This window comes from Apodemus sylvaticus, chromosome 1, assembly GCF_947179515.1.
Source record: "Apodemus sylvaticus chromosome 1, mApoSyl1.1, whole genome shotgun sequence".
Lineage (NCBI taxonomy): Eukaryota > Metazoa > Chordata > Mammalia > Rodentia > Muridae > Apodemus > Apodemus sylvaticus.
The window spans coordinates 185,437,595-185,464,614 of NC_067472.1; the positions used below are offsets into that span (position 1 = coordinate 185,437,595).

The following is a 27,020-nucleotide window of genomic DNA, read 5'->3' on the forward strand; positions in this document are numbered from 1 at the left end:
GGAGGCAGAGGCAGGCAGGACTTCTGAGTTCGAGGCCAGCCTGGTCTACAGAGTGAGTTCCAGGACAGCCAGGGCTACACAGAGAAACCCTGTCTCGAAAAAACAAAAATAGAAAAAAACAAAACAAAAAACAAACAAAAAAACCCAAAACAACAAAACAAAAAAAGCTGAACGTGGTGGCACATACCTGTTGTCCCATGACAAATATGTTTCAAAGAAACAGAATAGCCCCCGTTCCTACAGTTACAGAGATTGCTCAGCAAATGAAGTCACTTGTTGGCGAGTTTGATTCCCGGAACCTCCTTGGTGAAAGGGGAGACCTAGAAAACCAAAGCCCTCACTCTAGGGAAAGATCCAAGGCTCTCCTAGTGCCTCATCCGTGTGCCTGCCCCCAGTGCTGGAGGTCCACCAGTTTGCTCAGGAGGCCGTGGTGGCTGACGCCTGGCTGACAGCTCAGGAGCCGCTCCTGCAGAGCCGGGAGCTGGGCAGCAGCGTGGATGAGGTGGAGCAGCTCATCAGACGACACGAGGCCTTCCGGAAAGCGGCTGCGGCGTGGGAGGAGAGGTTCAGCTCTCTGCGGCGCTTGACCACGGTCAGACCCCGGATCCCACCTCCCACCCACCGTCCTGTTACATATTTCAGTCACAGCAGCTCTGGGTGCCCAGAGCTTTGGGCGGAACTAGACAGAGATCCTTACTGGGCTCCAAGTGATGGCAGACTGTAATTGATAGTTAACAGCCCAGAGGGGGGCCAAGATTTTTGATGAAGAAAAAGGTTGTCGCTGGGGAGATGAGATGGGGAGGTGGGATTCTGGATTCCCAGAAGCCCTTTTTGCAAAACTGGTCCTGAGGAGTCCAATAGGAAGCCTGAAGAATAATGTGGACGATAAGGTTCTGTTGAAGAGGACTGTTAGGAAGATGCCATGCCAGGGGTCAGAAAAGCACCCGGAGAAGGGACGGTTTAGTTGTCAGACGTGGTGGCGCACACCAGTATCCCCAGCATTTGGGAGGTGGAGGCAGGAGGATCAGAAGTTAACTCAAAGTCACTTCAGTAATACCGAGTTTGGAGTCAGTCTGGGCTGGGTGAAACCCTGTCTCCCCTGTAGTTCCCCATCATACATGCTTGGCAAAACAAAGACCAAACCAATAAAAGGGAGGATCGGGAAGGGGGCGGAAGGGGAAGGGAGGGGGTGGAGGGACAGACAGACAGAGGAGACAGACAGGCAAAGACAGAGAGCAAAATCCCTACACCTCTACAAGAACAATGGGTGTTTGTGGAAAGAATAGGGATTAAGGTATTTTCTAAGAATAAGCAGTGCCTGAAAATCCTGTTTCCGGGTGAACTAGGTTGGGCAAAGAAGGGAAACGCCCAGCACCTTCGCGAACCGAACCATTTCCTTACCCCAACCTGACCTGACCTTTCTACCCCCAGATCGAGAAACTCAAGGCAGAACAGAGTAAGCAGCCACCCACCCCCTTGTTGGGGCGCAAGTTCTTTGGGGACCCCACAGAGCTGGCGGCCAAGGCAGCGCCTTTGCTGCGTCCAGGGGGCTATGACAGGGGCCTGGAGCCTTTGGCCCGCAGGGCCTCGGACACGCTGTCAGCGGAGGTGCGGACCCGGGTTGGGTATGTGCGCCAGGAGCTTAAGCCCGAGCGTCTCCAGCCGCGCATTGACCGGCTGCCAGAGACCTCGGGGAAGGTAGAACCCGCGGCCCCGACAGCCGCAGCCTTGGACACGACGGACACCCCTGGGACTCCGGCGGTGACGGAGCAGGTCCGGCCCCGGCCGGAGCGCCAGGAGTTAGCGGATCGTGCGGAGGAGCTGCCACGGAGACGAAGATCAGAACGCCAGGAGTCCGTGGATCAACCAGAGGAGGCACCGCGGAGGCGGCGGCCTGAGCGCCAGGAGTCCGCGGACCACGAGGGGCCGCACAGCCTTACTCTGGGTCGCTATGAGCAGATGGAGAGGCGGCGGGAACGGCGGGAGCGGCGGATAGAACGACAGGAGTCTAGCGAGCAGGAGACTCCCACCAGGGGAGAGCTGGTCAAAGGGTATGGACCTCCGTGACCAGGGTGTTAGAGAAGGGGAGGGCAGAGGCCGAGGCCAGAGGGCCAGGATCAGCGAGGGAAACCGCCTTATCACCGGACAGGGAAGACCCCAAACATTTAGGGCTGGGAGGGGAAGCCCAGGGGACTTGGGAGCTCAGGGGATGCGTGGAGAAAGTCAACAGGGTGTTTAAAGCCTGAAGCCACCAGCTTGCCCCTTGCTCTGCTTCAAGCTCAAATGGCGGCGGGTCTGCTGATGCGAGTGTACGGCACCAGCACGTAGGGCTGAAGGAGGACCGAGTCCCAGGCCACCCGCAATACACACTGAGCACCGGGGCTACCCTTGAGCTCCTGTCTCTAAAATGAACACACCATGCCGGTGTGGTGACCTGTGCTCCCATCACTTGGAAGGCGGAGGCAAGAGGAGCAGGAATTCAAGGTTATCCTCTGGGAGGTCAGAGGTCAAGCTGGGCTGCATGCGTGTGTGTGTGTGTGTGTGTGTGTGTGTGTGTGTGTGTGTGTGTGTGTGTATCTCAGATGGACACTGATGGTGGTGGTTCACACTTTTAATCCCCAAACTCTTGAGTTTGAGGCCAGCCTGGTCAACAGAGTGAGTTCCAGGATGGCTAGGGCTACACAGAGAAACCCTGTCAAAAAAAAAAAAAAAAATATATATATATATATATATATATATATATATATATGGCTCAATGGCTCTTACTGCTCCCCAGAGGACCTAAGTTTGGTTCCCAGCACCCACATTGGGTGACTCACAACCTGTGGGGCCTTCAGTGCCTTTCTCTGGCCCCTGAGGGCACTAGTTATACATGTGATACACATATATACATGCAGGCAAAACATTCATACACATAGATAACCCTAAAAATTAAAACAAAAAATATTTTAAAAGGTCAAACAAATAAAAAATCTTGGAGAGGGGTTTGGTTGCACATTGAGTAGCTGTGTCAGGAACCCCCATGGTGTGCAAGGCACACACACGTGTGAGACCGCTGGGTTGCAGGCAGGGGCCTGGTTTGGAGGCTCCTCTGTCCAGCCAAGGCAGAGCAGTAGCAAAAGGCCCAGAATCTCAGTCGGGTCTTTTGTCTCTTCTTCCCCAGGAAGGCCACTCTGGCTGATATTGTGGAGCAACTTCAGGAGAAAGAGGCAGGCCCAGGGCTCCCTGCTGGGGTGGTAAGTTGAACAACTGGGATGGGCGGGTATAGAAGTCCTCTTAGTGGCCAGGATCTCAGAGGTAACCATTACCCAGGCCCATCCGTCCTCCTGGACCTTGCAATCGACAGAGGCCCCTTAGAAAGATGGAGCCACAGACCCAGGAGACTTATCTCTCTGTCTCCACACACTGCACACATAGTGGTCTTTAGTCCCTACGTCCATATTTCTCCAGGCTCGCGGGGGTACCCATTCTCTTATTAGTCACACAAGATTCTTCATACAGAAATTCTATGCACCTTCTACCTCCTTAGACCCTGTTCTAACCTCCCAGTTTCCAGAATTCCAAGGCTATATTCGAATGACCCATTATCAAAACCGATAGGGTCCTCTAAGCCCTGAAGGTCTTTCCATGTTTCTCTCCAAGATAGGTGGCCCTAAAGAGGGATGGGACCCCAGGCCCTCGGGCTCCCTGAGATAGGATGCTCCCCTAGTGATCATGCACAGTACCCCTCTCCCCCCTCCCTTCATTCACACAGCCGTCGCTGCCTCAGCCTCGCGAGCTTCCCCCTGGTCGCCTGCCCAACGGGCTTGAGCCGCCCGAGCGGACACCTCGGCCTGATCGGCCCCGGGCACGGGACCGGCCCAAGCCGCGCCGGAGGCCACGGCCTCGAGAGGGTGGTGAGGGCGGGGGAAGCCGGCGCTCGCGCTCCGCCCCTGCCCAGGGAGGCTCCGCCCCTGCACCTCCGCCTCCGCCCACTCACACAGTGCAGCACGAGGGCTTCCTGCTGCGCAAGCGCGAGCTCGACGCTAACCGCAAGTCGTCCAACCGGTGAGCGCGTGGGCGGGGCTTTGGATGGCTTGGGCGCCTGCTCTGGGCATTTAATGAATGTGGAGCTGGGCCGGAGGAGGGGGCGGGACTCAAGTTCAAAACCTCCAATCCGTGAAGTGGAGAGGCGTGGTCAAAGCTTTAGTATCCAATACCTCAGTGTCTGGAGCTGAGTGAGATGGGAGAGTGACAGAAGAGCCCCTAACGTTAATTAATTGGGATTCAGCCTCAGCAACCACCCCAGGTGGCAAAGGAGCAAACTGGTGGTAGAGTCTACTTTAGATGATTCTAATGGGGTGTGAATCGGATCCTCAAGATGGCATCCAATCCTTGATCGGGATGCTACCCCCAACCCGGCAGCCACTAGACATTACATTTTCAGTCGGGAACAGAGCCCAAACTGTTGGAGGCTATCTCAGTTATCCAGACGAGAAGCTTTTTCTTAAATTATCTAAATTATATTTATTTGTGTTGGGGTGAAAGCTGTGTGTGAAAGTCTGAGAACAACTGGTGTGGATCAGTTCTCTCCTTCCGCTATGGGGGTCAACCTGGGATCAAACCCAGGTTGCCAGGCTTGGCTGCAAGTGCCTTATTTGCTGAGCCTTCTCGACAGTCCTAACCACCACGCGTGTGCACGTGTGTGTTTAGTTTTGGAGTGAGTCCATCTTGTCCTCGTCCAGTACATTTTTGTCCAGCTGAGATGACATGAACAGGGCGGGTTTGGACAGGAACACCTATTGTATGTTATTTTCCCGTCTGAGACTTCTTCCAAGATTGGGGCTTTGGGTGGGAGACCAGATCTTCTCATTCCAAACTGTAGAGCAGTAACTCTTCCTTGAAGGAACTTGGTGAATGGTGGGAAAATGAGACCCATGAATGAAGCAAGGGATGGTAACAGAATCAGAACTGGGGATCAAGCCCATGGTCTTACGCTTGACTCTTGGGACATACCTCTAACTCCTCACTAGTGGATTCTGGACAAGGGCTCTACCTCCTGCTAAGCTCTGTCCCTGGTCTCAAAGCTTGTGTCTTGCTTTTGGAAAGTCATTGTGGGGTGAGATTAGGGAGGGTAAGGGAGGTCTAGCCTGGGCAAACTCTTGGTTCTGGGAGCCTTGCTATACCTCCCTTAATAGGAACTGCCTCATAGAAGAACAGCTTGGCATACGCCTATGAAGCTAGAACAAAGGCCCAGAGGGAGGAGGGTGCAGAGTAGCTCTGCCTTAGTCACCCTCTCGTCACCCCAGGTCATGGGTAAGCCTGTACTGTGTGCTCAGCAAGGGGGAGCTGGGCTTCTACAAGGACGCCAAAGGCCCAGCATCAGGGGGCACGCATGGCGGGGAGCCACTGCTCAGCCTGCACAAGGCCACCAGCGAGGTGGCTAGTGACTACAAGAAAAAGAAGCACGTCTTCAAGCTCCAGTGAGTCCCTCCCTCCGTGGGCAGAAGGGAGGGGCCCCAGCGTCGCAGCTTCATCACCTCCCTGTGGACTCCTGGTTCCCTTGGAAGACGGTGGGTGGGGGGGAGAGGGGTTGGGTCCCCCAAGATACCTGAAGTCCCTTGTCTCCTGCAGAACCCAGGACGGCAGCGAGTTCTTGCTCCAGGCTAAAGACGAGGTAAGATCAGGTTGACCTCTAAGTGGCTTAGCTTCTCGGGTGGCTCCTGAGTCAAAGTAGTGAGTGGGCCTATAGAAGGAACGCCCGAGCCAAACCCGTCAGGGTCAGGGTCGTAACGGGGAAGCAGTGAGGGCAGAGGAGCTTAGTGAGGCGGGCGTCATGGAGACGGATCCAGGGATCCAGGGATCCAGCGATCCAGGGATCCAGCGATCCAGGGATCCAGGGATCCAGGGCAGGTGCTTGCTGGCCGCGATAACTAGGTCTGTCTTCTTTGCCATGGCAACTCAGAAGGCCAGAAGGATGATGGGTGTAAGTTTAAAAAGGAGGGGTCGAGGTTCTCGAGAGATGATTCAGTAGGTAAGAGTGCTTACTGCTTCTCCAGACGACCCAGGTTTGGTTCCCAGCACCCATGTTCGTTCGGCAGCTCCCAGCTCCCTCTACCTCCAGCCGCTGGGGATCTAGCACCCTGTCTGTCCATGGGAGGTAGAAGCTATAGGGTCAATCCTCAGCTAGAATAGTGAACATAAGGCCAGCCTGGGCTACCCTGTCTTAAAAAAAAGAGAGGTGCGTGATCCTCATAGAGGTAATCCAGAGGGCAGAATTGCAAAGGCTGAGGACAGCTAGGTGCAGGAGGACAGTTGAAATGAGGTCCCAGAAAGGTCCCCTGCAGCAGGGCTTCTCAGGATTAGGGGCCATCCAGGGGCAGATTTTGTCCTGAGTGTGCTAGGGTGCGGGTAGGGGGCAAGTCAGGGTTCTGAGCTACAGGGAGTAAATGTGATGCATACCACGCCCTCCCTTATTGGAGCTCGAGAAACGGTTCAGTGGTGAAGAGGGTTGTTGTTGGAGCCTGGCGTGATTTGGATTCCAGCATCCATATTAATAATAAATAAATAAAAAGACAGGCATGGCTGCCCATGGACTTACGTAATCCCGTAATTGTGGGGGTAAAGAAAGACAGGAGGTTCACAGGCATTTGCTGGTGAGCCTAGCTCCAGGTTCACGGAGAGACCCTGTGTGGAGGGAGCTGGGCTGGGCGTGTTAGACACAGCCAGACACTTGGATCCTCCTCTGGCCTCCACACGGACGTGTGCACACACGGTCCTTGCCCCAATGTAGACAGTCTCATACACCACACAGAGGAAGAGTTGTTGGGTTTCTTGTTTTGTTTTTACTTTTTTGTTGTTGTTCATTTGTTTTGGTTGTTGTTGTTGTTATTTTTGAGACATGGCTTCTCTGCATAGTCCTGACTGTCTTGGAACTTTCTGTAGACCAGACTAGCATCAAACTCAAGAGTTCTGCCTACTCCTGTCTCCCAAGTGCGAGGATTAAAGACATGGCCCACTATACCTGCTCCTTTGAAAACATTTTTTAAAGATTTATTTATTTTATGTATGTGAGTACACCATTGCTCTCTTCAGACACCCCAGAAGAGAGCATCAGATCACTTCACAGATGGTTGTGAGCCACCATGTGGTTGCTGGGAATTGAACTCAGGACCTCTGGAAGAGCAGTCGGTGCTCTTAACCACTGAGCTATCTCTCCAGCCCGAAAAATTTTTTTAAAAAGGTTTATTATCTTTATGTTATCTGTATGTTTGCCTGCATGCATACATGTGTACCGCACAGCTGCCGGGTTGCTCCACAAGCCAGAGGTGTATTCCCTGAAGCCAGACTCACACGCGCTGTGAGCCTGCACGTGGGTGCCTGGTCCTCTGGAAGGGCGGCCTTTGCTCTTAATCGTGGATCCATCTTCCTAGTTCCTAAATTATGGTTTTTTGTTTTGTTTTGTTGTTGTTGTTTTGTGTGGGGGGTTTTGTTTGTTTGTTTGTTTGAGACAGGGTTTCTCTTTGAAGTGTTGGCTATCCTGGAACTCTCCATGTAGACTAGGCTGGCCTCAGACTCACAGAGATCCTCCTACCTCTTCCTCCTAAGTGCTGGGATTAAAGGGGTGCCCCACCCACCCTGCCCCAGTATAGTGTGTGTGTGTGTGTGTGTGTGTGTGTGTATGTGTTGATGAATGTGTGTATTGTCACACGTGTGCTGGGCCCTGGGTGTGGAGGTGGAGGACAATCTTCCCGAGTCAGCGCTCTCCTTCCCAGTGAGGGTCCTGGTGATGGAGCGCTCACTGTCCATTTTACTCCAACATAACCTTTATTCACCCGGCCCTCTTGCCGATCCAAAATAACTCATCTCAAGGCTTTTGCGAAATGGAAGTAAGTTAGTCTGTGGAGAAATTAGTAAGGGGCCTGCTGTCAGGTCTCTGCAAGCTCTGGCTCGGTACTTCATCTCTGCTTGGGGTGGTGGATAATCTCTGCTTTATAGATAATCCCATTGGTTCTGTTTAAGTGAACACATGCACAGACGTGCTTAGAGAGGAGTCTGGTGCAAATAACTGTTGTTTGATCCTTACTGTCAGCATTACACTGATAACCGAGGAAGGTGAAGCTAGGGAGGGGCGGTGTGGTGTGGTGGAGATTCCCTTCCAAGTGCGGACTTGTCCTGCTTCTTCCGCCAGGAGGAGATGAACGGCTGGCTGGAGGCTGTGGCAAGCTCTGTGGCGGAACACGCCGAGATCGCTCGATGGGGTCAGACACTACCTACCACATCATCCACCGACGAGGGCAACCCCAAGCGTGAGGGCGGGGAGCGTAGGGCCAGCGGGCGCCGAAAGTGATTCCAGGTACCCTTCCCCGACCCCTTGGAGTCTGACAAGTCTCCTTGCCCCTCCTCTCGGCACTGTGGACACAAAGACACCTTCTCATCCGCAAGGGCCTTCCGGATGACTGCGGATGCGCCACGGTGGGCCTGGAATAGAAGGGGCATCTGCACTCCAAGAGGTGGTGGCAGGGGATTGCCGTCCCTATAGCCATATCTCGGTCCCTTCCCGCTCGCCAACCCCACCCCAGGTGCTGGGGCTCCATTCTTTGTATGCAATAACTGAGCGTCGTGGGGCCGGGCAGGGAGCCAGTTGAGCCACGCTCCCTGCCCAACCGTCATATCCTGCCCCAAGAAGCCGGAGTGGCGAGGGATCTAGGAGGTGGTGAATTGTTGGCCTCCTCTCCGCCCTAAGGATGGACAACGGGGGCGCTGGTGAGGTCCCCTGGACCATCCAGGGTGCTAGGGGGTGGGGAGGGGACACACTCCCTCCCTGCCTTTACCTCACTTCCAATGCTGCCTTGATCTGTCTGGGAAGAGGGAGGAAAGGGGCCCTTAGCCCCTGTACTCCGCCATCTCAGAGCCATGCGGTTAATTCCTGACTTAGTTTATTTTTGCAAAAACGTAGACCTCTCCCTCTCCTTCCCCCGCCCCGCATCCGCGAAGGCTTTTAATAGGAGGGGAGTCAAAGTTCAAAACTGTCTTCCTCTCTCCTCCCCGATTCCAGCTGTAAATGCCACTTCCCGAGGGGAGGGGGTGGGGAAGCCCTCCCCCTGCATGCTCTTGGCTGGAGCACCTCCCTGGGAGTGAGGAGATCAGGGTTACAGGCAACCCCAGTGGCTGCTTGGACGCTGCCAGGGCAGGGGGGTGCGGGGCGGTGTGGCAGGCGCACACTGTATGTACTTACAATAAACCCTTTGGCTTTGACAGTCTACGCTGGTTTGTTCGTGTGTCTGAGACAGGATTGGAGGGTGGGCTGTGGGGACAAGGCTGCGAAGGCAGTCTCCTAGACTCTACATATACCTAAGCCTTGGTATAGGCTCATTTCAAGATCTGCGCTCGCGCTCTTCAACGAATCGCTTACATTCTTTATATATTACAACAAAATAAGGGAAACTAGAAAAGGGGGAAAGTTACAAAATCACCCCCAAAGGATCCCCGACGTGCGCCCCTTCAGAGCCAGGAAAGACCGCCCCTCTTTAAAGAGTCAGAGACCGTAGTTGCGCCGAGCGAGCTCCCTGTCCAATCGTCGGTGGAGCCTGGAGTCTCTAGGCCAATGAGCAAAGGGTAGGGGCGGGTTTATACACACCCGGAAGTGGGTGCAAGCCGGCCGGCTTGCCGGGGGGCTATGGCTGTCCCGACGACTGCAGCGGAGGGGGTCCCGAGTCGGGGAGCACCCGGGGAAGTGATTCATCTGAACGTAGGGGGCAAGCGGTGAGTATGAGAGATCCTCGAGGCTCCATCCTACGGGACGGAGGCGGGATGCCCGCCTCTTCTGGGGGGTGGAGGTGGTAGTCCCTGTCCATCAAGAATTGCTCCGCCTCAAGCTGGAGGCTTGGCGCTTGAATAAAAAAAAAAAAAAAAAAAAAAAATGCCAAAGGAGAATGCGTGAATCCCACTAGAGGAGGCAGCGGTCCTCACCTCCTCCTCTGTTTCTACCTCACCGCCCAGGTTCAGTACCTCTCGTCAGACGCTTACCTGGATCCCAGACTCCTTCTTCTCCAGGTGATTAGGAGAGCCAATCTGGGGCGAGGCTAGAAGGGGATAAAAGGAGAGGGTGTGGGGAGACCCATTTCTACCCTACTCACCTCTACAACTCGGCCCATGACACCTCCTCGGTTTCCCCTTCCTGTAGTCTTTTGAGCGGACGCATCTCAACCCTGAAAGACGAGACCGGAGCTGTGAGTAGGGCTAGATCATAAACCGGACGCCGCGTGGGAGGAGGGACAGGAACTCCTACTCACCCCAGGTCCTTTCCATGACTCCCACCCCCTACCCCACCATGCAGATCTTCATCGATCGGGACCCTACCGTCTTTGCCCCCATCCTCAATTTCCTGCGGACCAAAGAGTTAGACCCCAGGTTGGTATGGGTAAAAGGGTGAATTCTGCCACTGTATAGAATCTCTCCTCGGAAAGTAAATGTTCAATTCTGTTAGAATTATTGATCATGTTATATCCTCTTCATTTAAATATACCCACCACACATTTGTACCGTTCCATCATCCTTGTTATCTAGATTTTTTAAAAAGCATTTTATGTATGTGTTTGTTGGCTTGAGATAATGCCTTGCTCTGCATTAACCCAGATCTCAGGCCGGCCTCTATCACCCATGTCCTGGAATGGCCGGTGTACACCACCCTCATCCTCCCTAGAGTCTTATGTCTGTCGAAACCAGCTTCAATATTCTCTGTGCAGTTTCAAAACCTTTCTCCTCACAATGCGCTGCCCACCCCTACGCCCTAGATTTTGACACCCAAATCTCTTCTATTACCCAGAGGTGTCCATGGTTCCAGCCTCCTCCATGAAGCCCAATTCTATGGGCTCACTCCACTGGGTGAGTGAGGGTCCCCTGCCCTCCCCACCCCACCCCCACCCCTAGCCAGCACCCTCAGTTGTTTCCTGAGCATTCTCTACCTCTTTGACTCTTCCCAGTCAAAAAGACTGTTGGGTTAGAGCTAAGGGCACTGGATTTGGGTCTGGCTCTGAAGGGGGTGGGGTGGGGGATAGTTCTGTGGAAAGACAGATGAGGAAGGGGACAAAGGTCTCCCCTTAGTTTCCCTCAAGATGAAGTTTTGAGTCCTTCCCTTGCAGTTCGTCGCCTGCAGGTGAGGGAAGAGTTGGATCGATCTTCCTGCGGAAACGTCCTCTTCAATGGTTATCTACCTCCTCCAGGTGAAAACTAGGTAGAGGGAGATTGGGTTAAAGACTACATTTCCCATAAAGCTTCAACCCTTAGGTATTTGGAGCCCTGAGGGGCAATGGGAGTTGTAGTTCATTATCAGATGCTTGGAAAGGAAATAGGAAACAGCATTTTCCTTGAAGCTGCACAACAGCCACTTCTCTACAGCTCAAGCGTATACTAGAGCTTGACGGGAGATGTAGTCTGAGTTTAATTAAGTTTCACCCCATTCTTCAGGAAATATATATATATAGTTTTGGGGTTTTGGTTTTTGGTTTTTTTGGGGTTTTTTTTTTTTGAGACAGGGTTTCTCTGTGTAGCCCTGGCTGTCTTGGAACTCACACTGTAGACCAGGCTAGCCTCGAACTCAGAAATCTGCAGGCCTCTGTCTCCCAAGTGCTGGGATTAAAGGCGTGCGCCACCACCGCCCAGCACAACTATATTTTTATTTTATTGTTTATTTGTTAGAGTACTAGAGTTTATGCCCCGGGTTTTGTACATCCTGGACATATACTGTAGCATGAGACTGTGCGCTCCCACCCCCTGTTCCCCAAAAGCCTGATGGGTGAATTTTAGGCAGGTGTTCTACTTCTGAACCATGCCCACAGCTTTTCCCTGGTAACATCAAGGAACATGTCCATGACCCAGCTCTCTTTACTTTTAAAAACGTTTCATATATATATATATATATATTTATCTATCAAGAACAGGTTTCTCTGTGCAGCCCTGGCTGTCCTGGAACTCACTCTGTAGAGACCAGGCTGGCCTTGAACTCAGAGACCCACCTGCCTCTGCCTCTCAAATGCTGGGATTAAAGTTGTGCACCACCATCCGGCACATGTACTTATTTATTGGGCTCAGGGCGGGGAGGGTGCATGTATAGAGATCAGGGGACAGCTTGCAGGAATTGATTCTCTCCTTCCATCACACATGTCCCAGGATCAAAGTCAAGATCGCCAGGCTTGGTGGCAAGCACCTTTACCCACTGAGCCATCTCACCAGCCCTCTGCTTTATTATTATTATTGTTGTTGTTGTTGTTGTTCTGAGACAGCCTAGCCTTGAACTTGCAATCTTTCACTGTCAGCTTTCCAAATAGCTGGGATTACAGACCTGCCTGCCAGGCCTGGCCAAATTAACAAACACTGTAAAGGAATCAATACCATAGCAGCACCAAGCCAGGTCTTTCCCTGGGCCGCGCTCTGGGTCATTGAATGCCGTATCCGGCATCAGGGAACACCTTCCCCAGGTCACTGTGGCCCGCACAGGGAATCCATGCCTGCGGTGGTTTCCGTGTTTACAGATTGCCCGCCATGGTTTTAATCATGGCGCCCACCGCTTCCTCTCTATAGTGTTTCCAGTGAAGCGGCGGAACCGGCACAGCCTAGTGGGGCCCCAGCAAATAGGGGGACGCCCAGCGCCTGTTCGACGGAGCAACACGATGCCCCCCAACTTGGGCAATGCGGGGCTACTGGGCCGGATGCTGGATGAAAGAGCGCCCCCATCCCCGTTAGGTAAGCTTGGGCTGAGCTCAGTGCGTGTGCTCTGCCTCTGTATACCCCTAGCCTTCATTAGCTTTTTGTGGTTGTTGTTTGTTTGTTTGAGATAGGATCTTACTCTGGTCTAGGCTAGCCTGGAGCTCAAAGCAATCCAGTCCTCCTGCCTCAGCCTCCTGTCGTGGAACTCTGTGGACCAGGCTGGCCTCGAACTCAGAAATCCTCCTGCCTCTGCCTCCCAAGTGCTGGGATTAAAGGGGTGCGCCACCACTACCCAGCTTGATGATTTATTTTTAATTATCATTATTGTGTGCACGCATGTGCATGTGCATGTGCATGTACTTGTCAAAGGATACCATGTGGGTTTTGGAGAATGAACTTGGCTTTGCAGGCATGTGCCAGGACTGCTTTTATATGCTGAACCAGCTCCCCTGACCCCAGCCTTCTCTTTACGTTCTGTTTTGAGACAGAGTCTCACTAAGTTTCCCTGACAGCCCACACCATCAGATGTAGCCTGCATGCTTGTCCTTTAGGAGGTCAGAGCCAGTGGCCCCTGTGACCCTGCTCTGCTCTCCTCTCTCACCCCCAAGGTCAACCAGAGGAGCCGGGGATGGTGCGCCTGGTGTGTGGTCACCACAACTGGATCGCTGTGGCATATACCCACTTTCTCGTCTGTTACAGGTGTTGAGGGTGGGGAGGGGGCCATGGGAGTCCCTGCCCCTGTGGCTAGGGTGGCTCTGAGGAAGGGGTCGGTGCTATCCCTCCATTCCACAGGCTGAAAGAAGCCTCGGGCTGGCAGCTCGTATTCTCCAGCCCACGCCTGGACTGGCCCATCGAGCGCCTGGCTCTCACTGCTCGGGTGCTGGGCGGTGCTCCGGGGGAGCACGACAAGATGGTGGCCGCAGCCACCGGCAGTGAGATCCTTCTTTGGGCGCTACAAGCACAAGGTGGTGGCTCTGAGATAGGTATGTCTCCTGGACTTTTTTAGAGCTCTGTAGAATCCTGTAACCTGTTGAAATAACCCAACCCCTGACACTCAGAAACCCACGGGGAGAATGCATTTTTTTTGCCTTGTGAGACAATGTTTCAGACCTTCAGAACTCGGCATGTTTCATTGCTTCATTTTGCCTTAGACAAGGTTTTACCATGTAGCCCAAGCTAGCCTTGAATCCCAGGTCTTTCTGCCCTCAACTCCTGGATACTGGATGTCTTCTTAGTCAAGATGTTTTCCTGCACAGACATCATGACCAAGAAGCAAATCAGGGAGGAAAGGGTTTATTCAGCTTACACTTCCATATTGCTGTTCATTACTAAAGGAAGTCAGAACTGGGAGTCAAAGTAGGTCAGGAAGCAGGAGCTGATGCAGAGGCCATGGAGGGTTGTTACTTACTGGCTTGCTCCGGCTTACTCATAGAACCCAGGACTGCCAGCCCAAAGATGGCACCACCCACAATGCCCCCCCCCCTTTAATCACTAATTGAGAAAATGCCTTATAGCTAGATGTCATGGGGCATTTCCTCAGGGGAGGCTCCTTTCTCTGTGATAACTCCAGCCTTTATCAAGTTGACACACAAAGCCAGCCAGTTCAGTGGAGTACAGCTACCATACTCAGTTAACACGCTGATTTATTTTATTATATATTTACTTGTGTATCTGGAGAGAAAGGAACATGCATGAAATCCTGGATTTAATTTCAGTACCATATAACCTGGGTATTGTGGTACATAGCTGTAATCCAACACACAGAAGGTGGGGACCAGCCTGGGCTACATGAGACCCCAACTCAAAACAATAACAACAAAAACCAGCCTTTAGTTGTTGTAGCCCTTTGTTCCAATGGAAGGGTGGAAGCCCTTTTGGCAGCCTCAGCCTGTTAGGAGTCTTCTCGCCATTACACTCCCACGCCCGTCGGATACTCCGTGTAATGCCTGGAATCCTCTTTGCTGTGGATCCTGTTTCTCAGTCCAGCCTGTGGCCCCAGGGTTTCTTTCTGCTCCACCCCAAGCCCTGCCCTGCAGTGAGGTTCCTGCCTTGTGTTGAGACACACACACACACACACACACACACACCTTTGCTGCCTACAGGTGTCTTCCACCTGGGTGTGCCAGTTGAGGCCTTGTTCTTTGTTGGGAATCAGCTCATTGCCACAAGCCACACAGGGCGCATCGGTGTCTGGAACGCCGTGACCAAGCACTGGCAGGTGAGTCTGGGCCAGCCCGTCTCCCTCTGCCCAAGTGTCTAGACTGTGCAGGCCCAGGGTTCCTGCCTATTTCACCCCACCTAGAGAAAGAGGAAAAGAAGCCTACAGTAGAAGTGGGATGAAAGTCCTCGGGACATCCGGGAGGCCTTCCTGGAGGAGTGGCTGAAGAATCAATGTGAAGGATGGATGGGGTTTGGAAAACTGGGGTTCTCCACGCAGATGTAGAGGTGGCGGGGTGTGTGTGTGTGTGTGGAGGGGGTGTGGGGATGTGCCTGCGTCCACCCAGCCCAGGCCATGTCTAAAGTGTGAAGGGAAAACATGGAATTGTAGAGTATTTATCCTACAGAAATAGACTTGGAGAGGGACAGAAGCACAGAAAGAAACACCAGGAGAGAAGCAGGAAAAAGCAGTGAAGGTAGGAGACACAGAGGCAAAGCAGATGGAGCCAGGCTGGGCCTGCTAACACAGCCTGTAACCCAAGCTGTTCAAGGCCAGCCTGCGCTATAGAGTCAGCCTGGGCAGCTTAGTGACAGTAGCATCAAAATGGGGGTGGGGGAGGTAGGGGGTGGGGGGGAGGAGAGAGAGAGAGAGAGCATCAAAGGCTGTAACTTAATGATAGAGCCCCTGCCTAGAATCCCCAGTGAGGGGCTGGGGGCGTGGCTCAGTGGTAGAGCCCCTGCCTAGAATCCCCCAGTGAGGGGCTGGGGGCGTGGCACAGTGGTAGAGCCCCTGCCTAGAATCCCCCAGTGAGGGGCTGGGGGCGTGACTCAGTGGTAGAGCCCTTGCCTAGAATCCCCCAGTGAGGGGCTGGGGGCGTGGCACAGTGGTAGAGCCCCTGCCTAGAATCCCCAGTGAGGGGCTGGGGGCGTGGCTCAGTGGTAGAGCCCCTACCTAGAATCCCCCAGTGAGGGGCTGGGGGCGTGGCTCAGTGGTAGAGCCTCTGCCTAGAATCCCCTAGGGAGGGGCTGGGATGTGGATAGGTCAATAATAGAGTGTTTAGTTAACAGGGAGAAGACCCTGTGCTAAATAAGTTACTAAACACACACAAACACACACAAACACACACACCTATAATCCCAGTCCATGGGATATATAGGAAGGATCATCAATACTTCACAGGCAAGGCAGCTTGGGCTGTCTAGCAGGCTCCACACCAACCAGAAGTACCTGGGGCCAAATGTCGATATTCAACAAGAAATGGGTCTAGAAAGATGGTTCAGCAGTTAAGGGCAGGCACTGTTCCTTCAGATGCCTCATGTTCTATTCCCAGCGCCTGTATCAGGAGGCTCACAACCACCTGTGGCTGCGGCTGCAGTAGCTCTGACGCCTCTGGCCTCTGTGGGCACCCGCATTCATGTGTACACGCTTGTGCACAGATATATACACACGTGATCTTAGAAAATAATTTAGAAAACTCAACCAAGACAGAAGAAGGGTCCAAGGAACAGACGGTCTAAGATAGAGAGGAAGGTGCACAGGCCAGTTAGGGAGAACGCCATAGACACAGGAAGCTATTGGCAAAGTTGAAAGGGGAAGGCTCAGGTCCAGGCAGCCTAGCCAGCTGGGCACCCAGAAATGGGCACTGTGGGAGAAAGGCAGGGATGCCAGGCATGGGCTGCAGAGTGAGACCTTGAGTGGAAATATTGCTAACCTGCGACTGCCTCTCCCTGCCCCAGGTCCAGGAGGTCCAGCCTATCACGAGTTATGATGCCGCCGGCTCCTTCCTGCTCCTGGGCTGCAGCAATGGCTCCATCTATTACGTAGGTAAGCAGTGTCCTCGTGCAGTGTGAGGGGTGGGCTGGAGCAGGAGCCTCCATCGCACCGCTCCACCCCTGCCTGCCCACCTAGACGTGCAGAAATTCCCCCTGCGCATGAAGGACAACGACCTCCTTGTCAGTGAGCTCTTCCGAGACCCAGCAGAGGATGGGGTCACCGCCCTCAGCGTCTACCTCACCCCCAAGACCAGTAAGCCACGGCAAAGTTTCTTTCCCTTCTGTGGTCAGGCAGGCCCAGCCATAGCGGCGTGTCTCTGTGGGGAGGATTCGTCAGGAATGGGACATTAGCGCTCATTCCTGCGGTGCTTTCTTTTGCTTTATTTAACGGTCTTTTAGGTGCTGGGCTGCTGCTGGCCTCTCCTTGACAAGCTTACCTCTTGCATCTTACTTGTCTCCTGTCAGGACACGACATTGGCCTAACTCATAAAAACCTGGGTACCTGCCGGATAGTAGACAAATCCATGCTCGAGGAGCCTTGATTTTTTTTTTTTCTCTTCATTTTCTTTCTGTGGAGGACAGGATCTTTCCCTGTATTCCAGGCTAGCCTCTAACTCCAGAACATGTCATCCTTCTGCTTCAGGCTCATGGGTGCTGGGATCACAGGCTAGCCCCTCGGTTCGTCTGTGTCCTAGATTTAACCTGCATTCTTGTTCCTGTAAGGGACACAGTGCATTGCCCATGGCCACTGTGAAAAATGCTAAAGCTGTGTCCTACCTGTGTTCTCTATGATGGTCTGTTCAGTTTCTGGGAATCTCTCCAACACTCAGAAGACAGAGGCAGGGGGATTTCTGTGAGTTTGAAGCCAGCCTGGTTTACATAGTGAATTCCCAGGCCAGCCAGGGCTCTACAACAATGAGACCCTGACTCCAAAAAAGAAAAAAAGTTTCTGAGAATTCCAAATTGCAAAGTTTGTCAGTGGAGTCCCTGAGACACTCAATGTGGGTTCTCAACTTATCTCTGTTTATACGTTATTCTGGAATTTTTTTAAAAAAATATTTATTTATTTATTTATTTATTTATTTATTTATTTATGTGTATGAGTATTTTGTTGCATATATGTAAATATGTCATGTATATGCTTGGTGACCAAAGAGTCTAAGAGAAGAGACTTGATTCACTGGAACTGGAGTTACAGACGGCTGTGAGCTGCCATGTGGGTGCTGGGAATCGAACCTGTGTCCTCTGGAAGAGCAGCAAATGTTCTTAATCAGTGAGACATCTCTACAGCCCTGCCTATGTCTTCCCAGTGTCAGATTCTTCCAGTGTGTCTTCCTCCCTCCCTCCCTCCCTCCCTCCCTCCCTCCCTTCCCTCCTCCTCTCGCCCTCCCTGCCCTGATGCTGTTTCTACAACAGATCGTCTCTTTGCTGTTGGCCCTCCCCAGGTGACAGTGGGAACTGGATTGAGATTGCCTATGGCACCAGTTCCGGGGTCGTGCGGGTCATTGTGCAGCACCCTGAGACGGTGGGCTCGGGACCCCAGCTCTTCCAGACGTTCAGCGTGCACCGCAGCCCTGTCACCAAGATCATGCTGTCAGAGAAACACCTCATCTCTGGTGGGTCCCTCTACAGGAGGACCGGCTTTGGGAGTGTGGAGGCAGGGGCATGGAGCTTCTGGGGGTGGGGGTAGAGGGTGGGGAGCTATGTGAGAGACAGTGCTGTGAGGTAACAGGAGGCCCCAGGGTAGCCACAGACTGGAGGAAGACTGTACTAGGCACCGTGACCCATGCCTGGGATCCCAGCACTCAGTGGGCTCAGGAAGAAGAATCACTTACCCTAGGCTACAGGGTAAGAAAGACCTTGAGCAGAAATGTATCTAAACTGGTAACGCACTTGCTTAGCATAGTGCTAAGGAAGCACTGAGTTTGAATCCCAGCGCCAAACCTGTAATCCTAGCTCTCTGGGGGTGGAGACAGGAAGATCATCATTTTAAGGTCATCCTTAGCTACATATTGAGTTTGAAGCCATTGGGTTATATGAGAGCCCTGCCTCTCAAGAAATTAAAAATAAAAAAAAGCTTATAGTAAGGGAACCAGGCTTGGGAAAAGTACATGTATGTTTAGGAGGTGGGAGTAAGAAGAAAACTCATCCGCTAAGCAATGATTGAGTGTCTACTGTGTCCTAGGTGTGGGATGTATGACAGATAACACAGTTCTAGGATCTGGGGATCGCCCATTATGCAAGGGTGCTTGGCCAGGGAGCCCTAGGATCTGCTCCTCCCCACCGCTTCAGCGCAGGGATGAGGAGCACACACCTCCACACTCGATTCATCTGCTCGCCTGGCAAACACTATCAGCTGGGCCGGCGCCCCAGCTTCTGGGGGGTTTGCTGAGATAAGGTCTTGCTATATAGCTCAGGCTAGCCTTGATTTTACGATTCTTTGGATTCAGCCCTCCAAACACTGGGATTACAGGGGTGTACCACCACACCTCTGGTCTCACATTTCTTTCTAAAGGGTCATTGAGTCGGGTGGTGGTGGCGTACGCCTGTAATCCCAGCACTTGGGAGGCAGAGGCAGGAGGATTTCTGAGTTCGAGGCCAGCCTGGTCTACAGAGTGAGTTCCAGGACAGCCAAGGGCTACACAGAGAAACCCTGTCTCCAAAAAAAAAAAAAAAAAAAAAAAAAAAGAAAGAAAGAAAGAAAGAAAAGAAAAGGTCATTGAATTCAGAGCAAGCCTGTCTGAGGTCAAGGACCTTAGATGGACCAATAGTACAGACCAGACCAGCAGGGACAAGTTTTCCAGTCCGAGGAACTGGGCACTACAAGGGAACCAATGGGGAGAGGGGGCGGAGTTAAATGCAGAACAGGGGCGTGGCCAGTCTCAGATGTTGAGGTCCTTGCTTGGGCTGAGTGTGGGATATGGCCATAGGGACAGGACAGGATCAGGAAGAGAGAGAGATGAGGTAAAAGGATCCACGAGGCTCTGAGTCACACTCAAAGTGCTTCAGGGGCTGAGCCAGCAGGATCTCGGGGCTTGTAGAACTCCAGCCAAGAGAATTCCTGAAATTCTCTTGACACCTCGAAAAGGGCTTATACAGGGGGGTGGGGGGAGGTCAGGACTGCCGCGGTGCCTTGGCCAGGCCTGACCTGCTGCTGTCTCCCTGTTCTCAGTGTGTGCCGACAACAACCACGTTCGGACATGGTCTGTGACCCGCTTCCGAGGCATGATCTCCACCCAGCCGGGTTCCACTCCGCTAGCATCCTTCAAGATCCTGGCGCTGGAGTCGGCCGACGGGCTCGGCGGCTGCAGTGCGGGCAATGACATCGGTACCCGCTGACTCCTCCCACAGCCCTGCCTAGGCCCTGTGGGATCTCAAGACCTCTGCTTGCCCAGTTAGCTGTTCTGTTGCCCTCCAGCCGCACTGATCTCTGACCCTTGTTCACCCCTACCTGGGGGTCCCCTGACCTCCTGTTCACCTCTATACTCGTCGCCAACACCATTCTGCCAGGCCACTGATTCCCACTGACCAGTACCGCTCAGGATACCATCTTCTGATAGACCCGAGTGCTGTAGATCTCTGCGAGCCCCTAGTTCCCTCTGCCTCTGCCCAACCGCTAGCCCGGAGCAGGATCTAGGTGTGGGAGTTGGCCCAGCTATGGAGAAAGGCTGGTGCTATGGTCTCTGAAGGCCCTGTGGACCCTGGCTAGCCCTAACCCTGCCTCTGCCTGCCCAGGTCCCTATGGCGAGCGGGACGACCAGCAGGTGTTCATCCAGAAGGTGGTGCCAAATGCCAGCCAGCTATTTGTACGTCTCTCCTCCACTGGGCAGCGGTGAGTACTGTCCCACCAAAGAGGCAGGACCACAGAGGAGACCTGAAAGGGGTCCACCCTGTGGTTCCTGAAGAAGCAGCGGCTACACCGTGAATTGGCCTCTGGGTTATATGTGTGCAGGGGACACTGGAAAAACCTCAGGCCATTGGGCTGGACCTTAGCTAGCCTGGGAAATTGAGTAGGGAAGGGGTACAGACAGTGTCAGGGTCGGATGGGGTACAGGCAATGTCAGGGTGGGATTAGGTGTAGGCTGAGGGTCAGGGTGGTAGAGGTACAGGCTGAGGGTCAGGGTGGTTGGGGTACAGACTGAGGGTCAGGGTGGTTGGGGTACAGACTGAGGGTCAGGGTGGTAGAGGTACAGGCTGAGGGTCAGGGTGGTTGGGGGTACAGACTGAGGGTCAGGGTGGTTGGGGTACAGACTGAGGGTCAGGGTGGTTGGGGTACAGACTGAGGGTCAGGGTGGTTGGGGTACAGACTGAGGGTCAGGGTGGTTGGGGTACAGGCTGAGGGTCAAGGTGGTTGGGGTACAGGCTGAGGGTCAGGGTGGTTGGGGTACAGGCTGAGGGTCAGGGTGGTAGAGGTACAGGCTGAGGGTCAGGGTGGTTGGGGTACAGGCTGAGGGTCAGGGTGGTTGGGGTACAGGCTGAGGGTCAGGGTGGTTGGGGTACAGGCTGAGGGTCAGGGTGGTTGGGGTACAGGCTGAGGGTCAGGGTGGTTGGGGTACAGGCTGAGGGTCAGGGTGGTTGGGGTACAGACTGAGGGTCAGGGTGGTTGGGGTACAGGCTGAGGGTCAGGGTGGTTGGGGTACAGGCTGAGGGTCAGGGTGGTTGGGGTACAGACTGAGGGTCAGGGTGGTTGGGGTACAGACTGAGGGTCAGGGTGGTTGGGGTACAGACTGAGGGTCAGGGTGGTTGGGGTACAAGCTGAGGGTCAGGGTGGTTGGGGTACAAGCTGAGGGTTGGGGTGGTTGGGGTACAGGCTGAGGGTCAGGGTGGTTGGGGTACAGGCTGAGGGTCAGGGTGGTTGGGGTACAGGCTGAGGGTCAGGGTGGTTGGGGTACAGGCTGAGGGTCAGGGTGGTTGGGGTACAGGCTGAGGGTCAGGGTGGTTGGGGTACAGGCTGAGGGTCAGGGTGGTTGGGGTACAGGCTGAGGGTCAGGGTGGTTGGGGTACAGGCTGAGGGTCAGGGTGGTTGGGGTACAGGCTGAGGGTCAGGGTGGTTGGGGTACAGACTGAGGGTTGGGGAAGGCACAGGTTGCATGCAGTGAGGATCTCTGGGTACGCAGGCTGTCTGAGTCTAGAGCAGGTGTCAGGGGAAGGAGACCTGGGACCGTTGCTTAGGGAGTGGGCTCTGACAAAAGCCTGAAGGAACAAACAGAAGAAGGGAGGGAGAGCACGAGCACAGGCCACGTGCCAGGCTGGGACTAGCTCCACAGAGTAGCGAAGCCTCGTGGGTCCGTACAGTGAGTGCCGAGCACGCGTGAAGCCTTGGGTTTGATTGCCAGTTCTGAGTAAATAGGGCGTGCTGCATCGCTGCAACCCTAAGACTCCTACCTAAGAGGTAGAAGCTGGAGGATCCGAAGTTCAAGGTTATTTATCCTCAGCTACCTGTCGAGTTGCAGGCCAGCCTGGGCTGCACGAGATCCTGTCTCAAAGCAAACAAACCGGATGGGGATGGTTGTGGATGGATAGGGAGGGGTGAATAAGGAGGGGTGGAGAAGGATGGATAAGGAGGGTGGAGAAGGGGGGATAGAGAAGGGGGATAGAGAAGGAGGGGTAGATAATGGATGTATAGATGGGCATTGGAGGGACAGGACCTGAACACTCAGTGGTGGAGACTGGCTCAGGAGGGGTGTGCGGAGAGGGACCAGGCTGAGCGACTTGTGGCCCCTTGTCCCCACAGGGTGTGCTCCGTGCGCTCAGTGGACGGCTCTCCCACTACTGCGTTCACGGTGTTGGAGTGCGAGGGCTCCAGGCGACTGGGCTCCCGACCCCGACGTTACCTGCTCACCGGCCAGGCCAACGGCAGCCTGGCCATGTGGGACCTCACCACTGCCATGGATGGCCTGGGCCAAGCTCCTGGTATCCCTGCTGCCCCTCAGTCCCTGTCGCAGGCTCCACCCTCCCCATGATTTCCCTTCCGGGCCCCTGCTCATTGGTCCCCGCTGGTCCCTTTCTTGCCCTCCGACCCTTTCCTCTTTAAGATTTATTTATTTATGTATATGGGTACACTGTCGCTGTCTTTAGACACACCAGAAAAGGGCATCAGATCCTTTTACAGATGGTTGTGGTTGCTGGGAATCGAACTTAGGACCTCTAGAAGAGCAATCAAAGTGCTTAACCTCCAAGCCATCTCTCCAGCCCCTTGTCCTTTCTTATTACCACTGATTTTCCCCTTTTCTCTTAGCCTCTGACCCCGCCCATCTATCTCTGCATTCTTTTTTCTCTCCTTCCTCCTGGTGCTCTTGACCTGTGACCCGTCCCCCCATCTTGCCCCTGACTGCACTTTCTTTGCTACCCCCAGCAGGCGGCCTGACGGAAGAGGAGCTGATGGACCAACTGGAGCAGTGTGACCTGAGCCCCTTGGCCTCCGCCCGGGGCTCTTTCCCCAGCCCCTCCCCCAGGACCTCTCTCACCAGGTAGCTGTAACTCCATCTCTCTCTTCGTGCAATGGAAACAGTATAGTGACCTTGGGGGACACTGCCCTGTGACCGTGACCTGAGACACTGAGTTTCCCTCCTTCTCAGTCTCCACTCAGCCTCCAGCAACACCTCCCTGTGTGGCCACAGAGCGAGCCCCAGCCCACCACAGGCAGAGGCCCGGCGCCGCGGGGCAGGAAGCTTCGTGGATCGGTGTCAGGAACTGGCAAAGGGTGCAGCAGAGCCCCGACGGCCACCGACACCAGCCCCTCGACCCTCCGCCAGTCTTGGGAGTCCCCTGATAATTTCCAAGAACACTCTTAATGAAACTTCCTTTTGAATCTAGCCACCACCGTGCCTTCATATGGACTGGTCCCAGGGGATGCGGGACTCGGGGGTGGGGGGGCTTCCTGTTGGAGCCAAGGCCAGGGGCTCCTTCTTGTGATCGTTGTCACCAGGTTCCCTCCTCTCTCCTTTTGTAAACGCCAAAGCCACCGTCTCTAATAAAACCCTCACTGCCAAAACTGTTTATAGCCTTGGTTTGTTTTTTGTTTTGTTTTGTTTTAGTGGATGTGTGTGTGTGTGGAGTGTCGACAGGAAGAGCTAGAGCCACAGGGACCAATCATCAGGCTCCAAGCTGTAAATCCCAAAACAGCTTGCGGTGGAGCACACCTCTAATCTCCAGCACTGGGGAGGCAGAGGCAGGTGGGTTTCTGTGGCTTAGAGGCCAGCCTGGTCTACAGAGTGAGCTCCAGCACAGCTGGACCTATGAAGAGTGTATCAGTGACCACTGTCTCAAAAAATAAAACTAAACGCTGGGCAGTGGTGGTGTATGTCTTTAATCCCAGCACTTGGGAGGCAGAGGCAGGCAGATTTCTAAGTTCAAGGCCAGCCTGGTCTACAGAGTGAGTTCCAGGACAGCCAGGGCTACACAGAGAAACCCTGTCTTGAATAAAACAAAAAACAAACCAAAACAAAACAAAAACCAAAAAAACCCAACCAGCAAAACAAAAAACCAGAACAAATGGGCAAGAAGCGAACAAAAGAAAATCAGAAACATCTGCCTTCTGGTTTAAGCAGAGACGAGAACCTATTGGCTTACCCCTGGCTTCACGTAGGATCAGCGTTCAAAGGCTTAAATGGCTTTCTACCTCCAGCCTTTGAAGCCTGCTGGATCCATTATCTGCGGCCAAGATGGCCCCAGAAGACCCCTCACTATTCCTTTCTTCTGGCAGCCTCAAAAAAACAAAACCAAAAAGTCAACAGGACTGAGGTGACACACACAACACCAGCACTTCAGATGCCAAACCAGGAGACTTGAGTCGTGAAGACAGTTAACACTGCCAACTCGACAGGATCTGTCATCCCCTTGAGTGACCAAGGTCTGAGCGTGCCTGAGAGGAATTAATTAGGTGAGGTGAGCCTCTGTGCGTGCGTGTGAAGGGTTGTCTAGATTAGGTTTGTTGAAGTGGGGAGACTCCCCGGGATGTGGGTGACGCCATGGCACGTCCTGGCACCTCAGATGGCGTGAAGAGGAGAGTAGTGCTGTTCATTGCTCGGGGCTTCCTGATGGTTTATGCAATATGGCCACAATGGAGCCCAATAAATCCTTCTTTAACTTGTTCTTACCATGTATTGTTCATAGCAAGAGACGAGAAACTGATAAATTAAGAGGCCAGAGTGATTTGAGTGTGGTGTGGTGGTACACAACCTTAGTCCCAGCACCTAAGAGGCACAGCCAAGTGGATCTCTGTAAATTCAAAGCCAGCCTAGTCTATATAGAGAAGTCAAAGCCAGGCAGTAGTGGCGCACGCCTTTAATCCCAGCACTTGGGAGGCAGAGGCAGGAGGATTTCTGAGTTCAAGGCCAGCCTGGTCTACAGAGTGAGTTTCAGGACTCCACAGAGAAACCCTGTCTCGAAAAGTCCAAAAACCAAACAGACAAAAATCAGGGGATCCATGGGCTTGAACTGAGTCAGACAACCATTCTTGAACCAGTCACTGTAGTCAGTATGATGAAGGATTTCCACAGTCTTAACCCATGCCATGAGCCAGGGGGAGGGGCCAGCTCCAGGTGGGCAGAGTGGAAGAAAGGTCCCAGGAGTACCCGCCTTGCAAGCTGGTGTAAGCCTTTCTGCTCAGCACTCGGGAGGCAGAGGCAGAGGCAGGTGGATCTCTCAGAATACAAGGGCAGCCTGGTCTACATGATAAATTTCAGGCTAGTCAGAGTGACACAGTGTGAAAAATCTGGTCTCAAAAAAAGAGGATGGGGGGTGGGAGCTGATTCTTTACAAGGAATGAGTCAGAAGATGGAGAGCTAAGTCCAGACCTCTGTGGTGCAGAGAGAAGAGGAGGAAATGGTCTTACCCCCAGAAACCTGTGTCACGGTGGGAGGATCAAGAGTTCAAGGTCATCCTCAGCGCCTTGTCGAGTTTGAAGCCAGCCTGGGTTACATGAAACACTCCTCCAGCCGGGCGGTGGTGGCGCACGCCTGTAATCCCTGCACTTGGGAGGCAGAGGCAGGAGGATTTCTGAGTTCGAGGCCAGCCTGGTCTACAGAGTGAGTTCCAGGACAGCCAGGGCTACACAGAGAAACCCTATCTAGAAAAAAAAACCAACCAAACAACAACAACAACAAAGAAACCACTCCTCTAAACAATCCAAAGTGGCATAGGATTCTGATTGCCAAGCGATCCAGGATGCAAATGGTAGTGCTAAAGGGAGGGTGGCCCTAAACCCTGGGTGTTCTAGGATGCCCAGGAACCCCAAACTCTGGATTTTCTTTTGACATGCCAGGACAGTCAGAACACTATGTCCTGGGGATGTGTAGGGATTCTAAAGATCCTAAAGAACATGTGGGAGCTAGAATGTCAGGAAAACCTAAAATATGGGGGTGCTTTGTAATGATCCCAGATCTAGAATACTGCGATCTTTTTTCCATGCCAGAGAACTCATGTATTTCTAGAATAGTCATGATTCTTGAAGAAACGGGGCGTATTGTTAAATTGAAGTGGTTTTCAATACTAGGGGGGAAATAGTGTATGGAAGAAAGAATAATGTGGAGAAGCTTCTGGAATTTTATGATGCAGAGCTCCAAGACGGTTATAAAGTGCCGAGGTCGTACTAGAATCCAGGGGAATAACATAAATGTGATATAAAAATAAGAAATGAAAACTGGAGACTCCAAATTCGAGGGGGGCGGGGAAGCCAGAGCCATCCCTGCCATCCCCGGAAGTTGCAGTGGTGAGCCAGAGGCTGTTGCCTAGCAACGAGCATTGCCGATGCCCTGGATCCTGGGCAGAAGGGAGAAATTTCGGCAGCACCCCCAGCAAATGCTCCAGCCACAGGGTAGGATGTGGGGAGGGGGTAGACAGGTGAGGGGCATGGTGTCCCACGGGGCCATGAGAGCAGGGACTTGGAGTGGGGGGCACACAGAGACAGAAGCACAAGCACAGTTAATGGGCGAACTCCATCATTGCTCTAGGTCAGCCCACGAATAGCCGCGAAGGAGCCCCGACTGCCAAGAGCACTGCTCCTGGGGCTCGCGTGCCCCTGGACGGTGGGTAGGCCCTGGTTTCTAGGTGACAGCGTGGGATGGAGGCATGTACTGCTGTAGGTGGCAGTGACGGTGTAAAGGGGCTGTGTGAGTGAGACGGTGTGGCTCATCGCACGCAGGCAGGGATGAGGTGTGTACCCTGGATACATTCCAGTGTAAAGAACTCGAGTAGGGGAGGGCGTGATTCCGGAACACTCCCTGTTCTTCATCTGAGGGGGTTGGAGAAGTTAGGGCCTAAGGCCCCTGTTACCTTTCATGACCAGAAGCCCAAAATGTCTGGGGGCGGGGCTAAGGCTTTAGTCAACAAAGATGTCTGGTGTGTGGTGGGCACGTGCAATCCTTGAACAGGGGAGGAGCAGAAGTCTAAGATCAATTCCA

General features: G+C 53.4%; 2 protein-coding genes and 1 long non-coding RNA gene across 5 annotated transcripts in view; 2 read left to right on the plus strand and 1 right to left on the minus strand.

Moving 5' to 3' along the window:
• Sptbn4 (spectrin beta, non-erythrocytic 4) overlaps positions 1-8,338 on the plus strand; it is an 88,734-nt gene extending 80,396 nt beyond the window's left edge. The window contains exons 29-35 of one of the 2 annotated variants that reach the window (XM_052168271.1): positions 396-592; positions 1,432-2,051; positions 3,164-3,236; positions 3,755-4,047; positions 5,289-5,462; positions 5,614-5,656; positions 8,171-8,338. In XM_052168271.1, the coding sequence (XP_052024231.1) occupies positions 396-592; positions 1,432-2,051; positions 3,164-3,236; positions 3,755-4,047; positions 5,289-5,462; positions 5,614-5,656; positions 8,171-8,329 (1,559 nt within the window). In that variant the 3' untranslated portion in view covers positions 8,330-8,338. The remainder of the gene's footprint in view (positions 1-395; positions 593-1,431; positions 2,052-3,163; positions 3,237-3,754; positions 4,048-5,288; positions 5,463-5,613; positions 5,657-8,170) is intronic. The other variant, XM_052168281.1, reaches the window with a different exon arrangement.
• LOC127672882 (uncharacterized) lies at positions 8,339-10,197 on the minus strand. Its single transcript, XR_007975035.1, has 3 exons — positions 10,009-10,197; positions 9,218-9,871; positions 8,339-8,460 (listed from the first exon to the last, which is right to left on the minus strand). It is a non-coding gene; the product is annotated as an uncharacterized LOC127672882 (long non-coding RNA).
• On the plus strand, positions 9,654-23,616 carry Shkbp1 (SH3KBP1 binding protein 1). 2 transcript variants are annotated; one of them, XM_052168294.1, is made up of 18 exons: positions 9,654-9,744; positions 9,982-10,035; positions 10,166-10,211; positions 10,319-10,392; positions 10,808-10,866; positions 11,124-11,204; positions 12,562-12,723; positions 13,296-13,386; positions 13,480-13,670; positions 14,790-14,905; positions 16,582-16,669; positions 16,754-16,870; positions 18,063-18,233; positions 19,790-19,945; positions 20,353-20,449; positions 22,352-22,530; positions 22,973-23,087; positions 23,196-23,616. In XM_052168294.1, the coding sequence occupies exons 1-18, from the start codon at positions 9,659-9,661 to the stop codon at positions 23,425-23,427; spliced, it is 2,115 nt and encodes a 704-aa protein (XP_052024254.1). In that variant the 5' UTR covers positions 9,654-9,658; the 3' UTR covers positions 23,428-23,616. The 2 variants fall into 2 exon arrangements, with proteins under 2 accessions (XP_052024254.1, XP_052024264.1); XM_052168304.1 differs by having other exon boundaries at positions 22,976-23,087.
• Positions 23,617-27,020: the final 3,404 nt, after the last annotated feature.